The 12053-nt window shown below is 40.8% G+C and overlaps 1 protein-coding gene across 1 annotated transcript; it reads right to left on the minus strand.

The window, feature by feature from the left end:
* Window positions 1-3873: 3873 nt before the first annotated feature.
* Window positions 3874-11498, minus strand: LOC135214538 (uncharacterized). Its single transcript, XM_064248913.1, has 6 exons — window positions 11295-11498; window positions 10873-11010; window positions 7028-7226; window positions 6305-6399; window positions 4330-4462; window positions 3874-3969 (listed from the first exon to the last, which is right to left on the minus strand). The coding sequence occupies exons 2-6, from the start codon at window positions 10953-10955 to the stop codon at window positions 3874-3876; spliced, it is 606 nt and encodes a 201-aa protein (XP_064104983.1). The 5' UTR covers window positions 10956-11010; window positions 11295-11498.
* Between the last annotated feature and the right edge of the window lie 555 nt (window positions 11499-12053).

The raw sequence follows: 12053 nt of genomic DNA on the forward strand, positions 1-12053 counted from the left end.
ACTACAGGAGACTCAACCTCGCTACAATCCCCGACCAATACCCCTTGCCAAACATGCAGGATTTGAAAGGGGCCCTCCATGGGGCGAAGGTCTTCACAAAAATGGACCTCTTAAAATCCTATTTCCAGGTTCAGTGCACCCCGAGGATGTCCTCAAGACTGCCATCATCACGCCTTTTGGCTCCTTCGTCTTCCATTACTCAACCTTCGGCCTGAGGAACGCAGGGGCCACCTTCCAGCGCCTGATGGACGGCATCCTGGGGGACCTGCCCTTCTGCGTCTGCTACGTCGACGATACCTTAATTTTTTCCAGGTCCTTGGAGGAGCACCTACATCATGTCCGAGCGGTCCTGAAGCGCTGCAGGAAAACGGGCTGGTCGTCCGTTTCGACAAATGCACCTTTGGCACTGAGAAGGTGGACTTCCTCGCGCACGAGATCTCCGTGGCAGGCGTGCGCTCCATGGCCTCGAAGGTAGGCGCGGTGCAGAAGTTCCCAACACCAACCACGGTCAAGTCCCTGCAGGAGTTCATCAGAATGGTCAACTACTACCGCCGATTCATCCCCGCCGCCGCCCGCACCATGTCTCCTCTAACACAGGTCCTGAAGGGGAAACCAAAGGCCCTAACGTGGGAGGCCGAACAAGAGAAGGCTTTCAACGAGACGAAGAGGGCCCTCGCCAGAGCGGCGACATTATGCCACCAAGACCCTGCTGCACCTTTACGCCTCACCACCGACGCCAGCAACGTCGCCTGCGGGGCTGTCCTCGAGCAGATGGTCCAGGGCGAGCCCCAGCCACTCGCCTTCTACAGCAAAAAAACTGTCAGCACGTTCGACCGCGAACTCCTGGCGGTGTACCAAGCAGTGCACCATTTCCGCTACCTCCTCGAGGGCTCCCCCTTCACGATCAGGACAGACCACCTCCCTTTGGTACACGCCTTCACCAAGGCGGGCGACGCTGGGTCAGCGAGACAGCAGAGGCACCTGGCAGCCATCGCTGAGTTCGGTTGCACCATCCAGTACGTGCCTTGCGAGAAGAAAACCCCGTGGCAGGACGCCCTATCGAGGATAGAAATCAAACCCGCCTGCATCTCGGGGTCGACTACGAAGACCTCGCCCGGGTGAAACAGGCCGCCGGACCCGGAGACCGCGCATACCGCACTGCTATCACCGCCCTCAAGTGGGAAGACGTGCCCTTCGGACCGCAGACACGACGCTCTCTGCGACATCAGCACGGGCCGCCCGCGCCCGCTGATCCCAGCCTCCCGAAGGAAAGCCGTGTTCGACGTCATACATGGACTCTCGCACCCCTCGGGCCGGACAATGATGCGCCTCCTGACGGAGAAGTTCGTCTGGCATGGAATTCGGAAGGACTCCCTCGAGTGGGCCAGGACCTGCGTGCCTTGCCAAACTAGCAAAATCAGTCGGCACCCAGAAATCAGGCGTGGGGAATTTCCGCAGCCGAAACGAAGATTCGGTCACATCCACATAGACGTTGTTGGCCCCCTGCCCCGTCGGAAGGCGCCAGATACCTCCTGACAGTAATCGATCGCTCCACCAGATGGCCCGAGGCAAACGCCGATGTCGGAGGGCTCCACGAAAGCATGTGCCGAAGCCAGACGAAATCACGACAGACCGCGGACCAGTTTTTCCTGTCGGAGTTGTGGACTGCCCTGGCCCGCCTAATGGGGACTTCGCTACACGCCACCACCGCCTACAACCCAGCAGCTAACGGCATGGTGGAGAGAGTCCACCGTTCGATCAAGGCTTCCCTGATGGCGCGCTGCACCGATGAAAATTGGAAGAGCCAACTACCATGGGTCCTCCTCGGTCTCAGGACTGCCCCGCGGGCGAACGGCGAGGCATCACCCGCGGAGAAGGTATACGGGGAGCCATTAACAGTCCCTGGCGAGTTCTTCCCGACCAATGCCGACGACGCTGATGTCTCCATCGCCAGGCTTCGGGAATCCGCCGGGAAGTTCACGCCCTGCGTCAAAACCTTCTCTGACAGAACCAAACGTTTCCTCCCGAAGGCCCTATCATCGTGCAAGCACGTCTTCGTCAGGGACTACGTCCCGCGACCCGCCTCTAACGAGACCCTACCGCGGTCCCTTCCGCGTCCTACGACGCACTGACAAGGCATATCTCTTATCCATCAACGGTCGCGAGGACTGGGTCACAATCGATCGTCTGAAACCAGCCTTCATCATGGACGAGGACCTCGCAGACGCGGATTCCACAGGGCGCCTCAATCTTCCTCGGAAAAAAAGCGGACTCCTTCGATCGCCAAACCTCCCGGCCGTAGCCGCGGCCGCCCTCGGAAGATGGTCGAACCCCCCGAGGATCACCTCAGGGGAGGCATCCCGTCCCCGGAAACTCCCGAGGATCTACCACAGCAACTGATATCGCGCAACCCGAGGGCGCCTCCGCCGCCCAGCTCGCTTCCGCGAGTGACTACCCGAAGTACAAAGAAGTCAGCCAACAATTATACCTAATTATTGTCTTCGGGGGGGAGTATTTGTAAGGACAACGCTTATTCATAATTTTCTCTGTATATAATTCATCATTCGCGTCGTTCTTACTTCCCTCCGAGAGAGCGTTCAGCGGGCTTTCCGCCAGTGTATAAAGCTTGTATAACCATATATTGTGTACTTTTATATTTTGTATTTTATGTCTCTCAAGAAACACAAATCGGGTCTCGCCGACCCACTTTTACTCTCTTGCGGGTCGGTGACCACATTTCCGTCCGCATGCTGTATATTTATATTTCCCTTGACTGTAATAAAAATCAGTACATTTCTACCTGCCTCTTTGTCCACCTCTCACACCCGGGACCAAGTGTTGCCATATGCAAACACCACAGGCAGGTGGACAGATGGAAAAAAAAACAGAGTATAGTTTATCTTAGTCACTGTGGCAGGAATTAGACATGACATAGTTACTGGGCTGTTGCGAAATAAGAGAGTCCGCCTCACACGACTCCTTTGGTTGTAAATTATATACATTGGATATTTTCTCTATTCAATATAAATTACGAATATTTCAAGTGCATATTACTCTCTTCCCCTCACTGGGCTTATACTTGCATATAAAAAAATCCACAGATACGAAAATCCGATACCCCATCTGCCCTTCTCTTTCCTGCTGTAACCTAACGTTGTGAAAGGTTTGTCGGTAAAAAGTGGATCCGCCTTTTTTGCGACATTAAGTTTAAATAATCACCAATATTGATTATTTTTCAACCAGAAAGAGTATTATGCTCCATCACAAAAGAACGGTTTCTGGCTTCTTTTAGGGCCGTATTTTTAAACTACCACCTTCCCTCTCCGATTAAGAGGCTGCTCGTGAAATCTTTTCGTGGAGCGATATTATAAAAACATAGGTGAAGCACTTTCATGAAGAGGAACTGTACGGGAAGGTTGGTACGCCGGAGGACGTAAACAAACATCTCATTAGGATCGGAAGATGGCTGTTCTACTTCTAACCCTTTACTTTATATATATATATATATATATATCTATATATATATATATATATATATCGCTATTATATATATAGATATATATATATATATATATATATATATATATCTATATATATATATATATACATATATATATATATATATAAACTTTAACACTTACACAATTGTTTTCTGCGTTAATACAATTACTACAGCAGAGTCTAGCTGGCTTTACAGCTAAGCCCGCCTTCTGATTACATGACCATTCCTTGAAGCTGATTGGTTGGAAATAGTTTTGAAAAGTGTTAATCTGTGGTTCTTTTCATCTTCATTTACTTTGCAATGGTTGTTTTGCCAAACTAAACTATGTTGTGCTGATTATAATATAATTCAAGAGGTGAAAGACGATTCTGTTACAACTGTGAAGTTCTTACACAATCGAGAACGTGAGGCCTTTTAAGTACAAGACAGTCTTTTACAAGAATGTAACGACCATTTGCATTAAAGTACTGAAAAAATGGACTAAAAAAATATTTGGCATTTGTTATACGTTCCAGTAATTACATTAGTTATGCGTTTCTCTTTTAATCTTACACAAAAAATATACGAAGAGGTGGTGAAGAAGGCTACATATTTTTATCCAATAATTTTCACCCTCAATCATCGTCGTCGGAGGAAGAGCTGCTTCGCGGCACAATAACACTATTTCAGCCGCGAAGAGCTTCATCGTCGAAGATGTCAGTTTAAAATCACAGCCCTTATTATCTTGCCAGATTTTGACACCAAATAACGGTGGCCTGGCCTTCGTTTTCAAATGATACTAAGGCATCAGGCGACTCCAGTTAATACCTGTACAGTTCCAAGTTTACCTGGTGACAACTGGTGGTCTTGCTGCTGATTGTGATGTTGAATCCGACGCCATTTCTGGTGGCGCTGTTCAAGAAACTGGCGACGGTATTCATGGATGGAAGCTTCATGACGCCGGTCTGACTGTTTTTCAGGCTGCAAAAATATTATTATTAATAAGAATGATGCATTTTCTGTAACGTGAATAGAAAAATGATGAACAGTTCCTGAATCAAATCACTGTACTGGAGAGAAAGATGTCTTGATGAAACGTTCTCCCTAACGAAATTTTTACAGCCCTGCTCATCTACTATACCTCAAATGCAGAATCGTTTCCCAAGGATACTGAAAGTATTCGTGAAATCTGGGGAAGCATAAACGAAGTGAAGTTACTGGATAGAAAGTTCTAGCAAAAATTCTCGATGTCTGCAGGCGAGTGAACATTTTCAATAAACGAAAGAAGAAAAGGTGATGGGACGGACTATGCGACCACTGCTGAGGGTCTACTAAAAAGGTCTGATGCCTCAGTTGGTTTTGAGTCATTAGAAGAAGAAAAAGGGGAAGAAAAAAATACGAAAGAAAAAATGGAACATGAGATAGACTATCAAATATGCCGCATAGCAAGACGAGACATAATCTACTTCAGTAACTCCAACATTTGCCATCATGAAATTTTAATTTTTGCTCATAAATTTCAGGTTACACTAATTTGTAAATTAAAGTTAACGTTTTTTCTTTGCCTGACTGGCAGGAACGTGGCATATTTATTGCCCTGGCCTAAAGAAAAAAATTAAATAATAATCTAATGTAGTTATGTGATGTGTATTGTTCAGTAAAGTTGCCGAAAAGGAGGTTAGTATTATAAATTCATGTTTGAACAGGTATAGAAGAATATAAGAAATGCCCAAGAAAAGGTCTGTTACAATATGTGTTAGCATAGAATAGATAGAGTGGTTAGTGCATGTCTTGATTGGAAGAGGAAACGGGTAAAGGTAACTGATTATAGTGGGGTAAAATATAAGAAAATAAAAGAAAGAAAGAAAGAAAAAAACTGAATTAGAAACGGTTTTGATCAGACAAGATGTCTCCAATTGTCTAAACCTGAGATGAAGGCAAGTGAGGTAGATAATTGATGAAATGTGGGTTTAAATTTCAACATACTGAGTTTGCTGTTTCAGAGATGGGGACGCAGTATCATCAGGGGAGGCTTTTGGCTAAAACACATAGGAAGGAGGATGGAAGACAAAGTGGTGGGATGATGAAACGGGATTTTTAATAAAAGTCTATATAGGAGATATTGTTTTGAAGTTGAAGTTGCTGTACAGAGGAGAGGATTATGCAAGGGCGCACACAAGAGTTAAGAAGGCAGCCAGGGGAACCCGGAAAGGAAGATTCTATGGTGATTAGCGGTCACATATTTGAAAAGGAGACAGGTTTCAACTGAAGAAAAGTAAATGCAAAGCTTTGAATGAATACATGAGATCAAGGGAGTAAAATACGGATGGAAAGACGTCGTTTAAATGGAATGCAGTCTTGTGCGAATTGAGTGAGTGTTTTGATGGACTGTTGATCTCATTTATTCACTCACAGCTTTGCACTTTCTTTGAATCGTCAGGCTTCCTCTCGGAATTTGTTGGACATATAGTATATATATATATTATATATATATATATATATATATATATATATATATATATATATATATATATGTATGTATGTATATATATAGCCAAGGCCACAGGAAAAATGAAAGAAGGAGTACCGAGCGCTTTCGTGTTATTTCAACTAGGTACATTCCTACAAACACAGAGAATATCTAAGCAGGCGCAGAAAACACACACACACACACACACATATATTTGGCAAATATATATGCATCTAATATACTAGTGGCTCAGTACTGCATGACAACAGGGAAGTCGAAAAATATTCATCATTCAGTGTATTCGATAGAGAAACTGAGAGAGACAAAGCTAAAAGTAATGGCGTAGTACGTACACAAGAGTGGTGGTGGAGGGCCGCAGGAAAGAAACTTGATCCGTCCTGTGCAAAGCGAATGTATTCAGCTGCAACTCAAGCCATGCTGGAGAAGTCTGCAAAATTGATAGGACAATTTTTGCAACATATATTTGCCTGGTTCATTTAGTAGTATATCGGATGGATATGGAAATAACGTAATTCATGACTACGATTTTGTACCCAGTACTATCTTGATACAATAAATACTGATGTCATAGTATCTTGAGGAACTTTGACGGGAAATGAGCATTATTAGACGTGCATACTTACTAGGTAACCCCGTCTACTTATATGAAATACTTGAAGTTACTATTACTGAATATTAATGATTGGATATGACTCAATATTTATATGGTTATGTGGCATATATCTTCACATTTCATTGACACTTACCGATAATCAACCATCTCCAGGTGGTCATTTGGTCAAAGTGATTACTAACGTTTATGGAATCCTCTCATTAGTTTCTGGTTGATAACCCGCTAGAATGACATCTCGTGAAGAAATAAGTTTCTTCTTCAATAAATAAATAAAAATATTCGAATATATTGCAAGGGCCTCTTAAGAGTTTTGGAGTGGGGTCCGTTCTTCGGCAGGAACAAAAATCAAAGAGGGGATTCGCAGTTCAAAAGTGAAGGCAGTGTTTATTGCCAGAGGCGGTGTAAATGCATAAATGTCTGCTGAGTGACGAGACTTTCTTACCGATGACAATACAAGTGAGCAGGGTTCATTGTTGGGGTAATTACCCAGACCGAAGTTTGGAGACGTCCATTGCATTGACAAAGGACTCAACTGGACTGTATTGCATTGATCACCAGTAGGAGCGTTGGTTGTTGTGGTGGTTGGGGAAGTTGTGGTCGTACTCGTACTTGTACTTGTGCTTGCTGAAGTCGTTGTCAACCTGTTAGATGAGAAGACATCATATTCAGGGCTGGGAATTTTATCAAGTGTTCCCTCTACTCTCATTTTCTGCTAACATCAAGTTTCCTTTCTCTGAAAATTTAGAGAAATAATGCTAATATATATATATATATATATATATATATATATATATATATATATATATATATATATATGTGTGTGTGTGTGTGTGTGTGTGTGTGTGTGTGTGTGTGTGTATGTAGATATAAGTGAATCAAAAATTGGATACGCAATGAATATATAAAATGCGGTCAAAAGTGAAACAATGGAACAGCTGCTGTGAGGCGTTTCAACCTTTGTCCCGTCCTTGCAAAAAGGAAAGGACTGATATCAATATGAAAGTCAATTTACATAGAAAGCTCCTATAGATAGGACAGATAGGGATTTTTATAATCCCTATCTGTCATATACATGAGATTTCTTTGTAAAGGACGCCGAAGTCGAAAGGCCTTGCAGCAGTTGAGCAATTGTTTCTCTCTCCTTTGTGGATTTTGCTCTCATATATATATATATACATATATACATATATATATATAGATATATATATATATATAAATATATATATATATATAGATATATATATATTATAATATATATATATACTATATATATATATGAACTCGACATAATGGGACTCTGGCACTTCAAAGCCAACTCACTCTGCTGCTATTGTTTTGAGCAAGTTAATGCATGTAAAGGGATATTTCCTTAGTTTTGTGCTTTTCTGTAGGGTATTTTGATTCAATCATGAATCCAACAAGGTTTGTTCTTACCCTTTATAGTACATACTGGTATACATAGCCTAGCCTATGGCGCTCAGCCAACCATCGGTAATACGGCTGCGTTGGACGTAGGCCAGTTTTTTTTTTTTTTTTTATACAGTATACGTTTAAAAATAAAATAAAATAGATGTCTAATATAATATGTTATTGTACTGTGAACTAATTTAATTGCATTTGAAGTATAAAGTTCTGTGTAAAAGGCTAGGTTAGGGTAATAAGTGGTGGTCGAGAACGGATTAATCCATTTTCAGATATTTCTTTTGGAAAACATTGATTAAGATTTCAACTGAGTTGCATCTCAATTACACACACACACACACACACACACACACACACACACACACACACACACACATATATATATATATATATATATATATATATATATATATATATATATATATATATATATAAATTTAAGGAGGATATTCTTATACAAGATTGAGAATTATTTATGGTCAGTCTGGACATTGAGTCTCTTTTTACTAATGTCTCTGTAGGGGAGACAATTGACATTACTTTAAATAAGTTATTTATAGAGCCGGACTCTACTTTTCATAATTTTAGTCGTGAGTTTTTTAAACAGTTGTTAGAACTAGCCGTGCGGGACGCGACTTTCATTTTTAATGGCTGTTTATACAGACAAGTGGAAGGAGTAGCAATGGGGTCCCCACTGGGCCCGACACTTGCTAATATGTTCATGTGCTCTTTGGAGGAGTGTATGTTTGATGATTGCCCCCTTATATAGCTTCTCGCCTCAGTTTTATCGTAGATACGTGGATGACACTTTCGCCTTATTCCGAAACAAGTTTAATGCCGAGCAGTCCTTAGAATTTGTCAGTGCCCTACACCCTAATATCAGATTTGCACTCGATGAAGAAGAAAATAACAAGCTTCCCTCTCTGGATGTTCCAGTGTCCAGGAACGAGGAAGGCTTCTACACGGTTGGTTTTAGAAAAAAAAAGCCTTTTACTGGGTTAGGTATCAACTTTTATAGTTCTTGCTTTTATAATTTTAAACTCAATACTATCTCAACTCTCCTTCACAGGGCCTTCACCCATACCTCTAATTGGTTTACTTTTAATGAAGAAATTAACTTTCTTTTCCAATATCTTAAAGATAACTGCTTCCCAGACAAACTTTTGTTTAAAATCCTTAAGAAAATGCTTGATGCCCGATTCATAGAGGTGCCAACGGTTTTGACAGCACCAAAATAAAAATGTTTGCTAGCTTCCCTTTCCTTCATGACGAGCTCTTCAGAAAAAAGTTCCTGGCAATTATTCAAAAAGAATTCCTGGCACTGAACTTAAAATCGTTCCAAAAAATCCATTAACCCTTAAACGCCTATTGGGCGTATTTTACATTGAGATAAATTGTCTGTCAGGTGCCGATTGGACGTATTTTACGTCGACATGAAAAGTTTTTTTTTTTAAATTCACGGAAAAATACTTATAGGCCTACCAGCCGAAAACTTTTGAATCACATGCCTTGGGGGATGCTGGGAGTTCACGGATCAAGGAACCTCTCTAATTCATGTAAAACACATATTAATGATAAGGATTTTACTATTATAGGCCAAATACAAAATAAACACGACCTAACAACCTTGGAAACCATTACGATAAAAAAGATAGTTCCGTCCTTAAATACGCAATCCTCCTCTGTTCAGTTGCTCATCGCCTAGAGTGCTTGTTTATATATTTTAAAAATTCTCTGTCACTGCCCGTCCTTTGTGATGATAAGGTACAGAATAGCCTTACTGTTTTAGTGTTATTTATTTATTTTTCATTTTTTTTGGGTTTTTACCATAGTTTTTTTTTTTTTTTTTTGTTTTTTTTTTTTTTTTTTTTTTTAATTGTAAATAATTTTAATGTAACTTTACTGTACATAATTTTAGCCCTTAGTATGTTTTTCTGTTTTAAGATATTCATAAATTTTTAAATGTTCATTGAATTCTTAAATATTGCGTAATTTTTATGAATTATGCAGTGCGTAGTTTTAATGTTCGTGTGTTTTTCTTTAATTATAGCCTTGAGGATGCGACTATGAGTCGTGAAACGTCGGCAAAATAAATGTACCTGAGTACGATGCTTTTCCTATGGTTCCCCTAATAAGATGTACCTAGAGCTGCAGCCTCCGTCTTCTATGGACATATATACACACACACACACGCATATATATATATATATATATATATAGTATATATATATATATATATATATATATATATATATATATATATATATATAATCTCTCTCTCTCTCTCTCTCTCTCTCTCTCTCTCTCCTCTCTCTCTCTCTCTCTCTCTCTTATATATATATATATAATAATATCTATATATAGTTATATAATATATATATAGATCTAATATTATATACTCTCTCTCTCCTCTCTCTCTCTTCTCTCTCTCTCTCTCTCTCTCTCTTTATATTTATATATATATATATATATATATATATATATATATATATATATATATATATATATATGTGTGTGTGTGTGTGTGTGTGTGTCTGTGTGTGGTGTAGTAGTATGATGTATGTATTGATGCATGTATGTGTGTGTATGTATGTATGTATACATGCATGCATGTATTATTTTGAGTGTAGGAAAGAGAAAATGATAAAGGTAGGTTTTCACGAAATGAAGAGGTACAGCTCATATAGGTACTACGTATGCAGGGGCTAATTCACGGGTATTTTGAAATTCAGAAATAACAAAAAAAGATTGTTTATTTTTAACATAGATCTCTATGGAGTAAGATACGATTCTAATACGACGGGAGCAAGAAATCTCAGAACGTTTGATAAAATTCTTGCTCGAACGTTAAATGAAAAAACTTACGGACATGAAGGAACAGGTTCGAAGGTCACATTAGCAGACCATCCAGAATAGAAGTTTGATGCTGTCCTGAAGAAAAGGATCATCTGATTGCTTGAAGAAGTGAATTCTGCTCCGGCAGCAATATCTTGATCACAGTAGCTGCAAAGTCGAAGAGAAAACGAGTTTCCTAATTCCATTATGGTAAAGTAATGACCAATGGCTGACAAAATATCCGTCAGTGATTTTCTTGCCCAAGACCCGTATCCGTTTAGAGGAATGCTGTTGATGCAGTATCGACATCTGAATGGATTGAGTTGTTTCAAGGTCGAGGCCAGGAACACTTATATGGTTTGAAAACGCAACTTGTGAATGGTAATAATGATAATACAATTTAATGAGAAAGGTCAAGAATATTTGTTCGACAACAATCTTTGAGCTCTTACACGTCACCAACATTAAGGTTGGTGGTCCTTATCTCCAGGGCATCGAAATAACAGCAGCGGTTTCCACCACAATAAGCATTTTTTCCATAAAGTCTAAAAGAATTGAACTTGATCTTCACAGTGGTACATTCAGGGGCCTGGATCCATTTTACGCATCTTGCACCTGGAATATAAAAGGAGATAATGCCACTTCCTTTAGCCCACCCTTTGTAACTCGTCAACTGATAGAAAATTGCATTTTTTGCTTCCTATAAGATAGAACTGTCAAGTGCTTGTTCTTTAGTAACACTTAATGGAGGGCTCTGACGAAGCTGATAATTGTGTTTGCCCTGTGAAGTATTCAAACCACTTTTCGAAACGTGTAGAAGACGATACCGAACGTTCCAGAAGCCAGCTGGAGAGATTTTGATAGATCTGTAATGCCTGATCACCGATTTCAATACATCAGGTGATAATCCTACTGATCACCTTTGAGTGGTGTGGTGTTTGTGCTTCCTCAAAGGAAGTTAGCCAGTGTGTGCTTGGAGATGCTGTGCAATCAATCAACATGTGTCTAAATCTAAATCTTGCTGCCCATCTTTATCTCAGTCCTGCCTTTGAATGTCAAGACTCAAATAGTATTTTGGTGAGTTTAACCAGTGCGTGGTCATGCATGAAAGTGCCTGTAGTGCCCACATATGCGGGCCTACACATACCCACAACCACAGTCTTCCAGAGAAAGACATCCTCTCTCGTACGGACTTTTATACACAAATCTTT

This window comes from Macrobrachium nipponense, chromosome 46, assembly GCF_015104395.2.
Source record: "Macrobrachium nipponense isolate FS-2020 chromosome 46, ASM1510439v2, whole genome shotgun sequence".
Lineage (NCBI taxonomy): Eukaryota > Metazoa > Arthropoda > Malacostraca > Decapoda > Palaemonidae > Macrobrachium > Macrobrachium nipponense.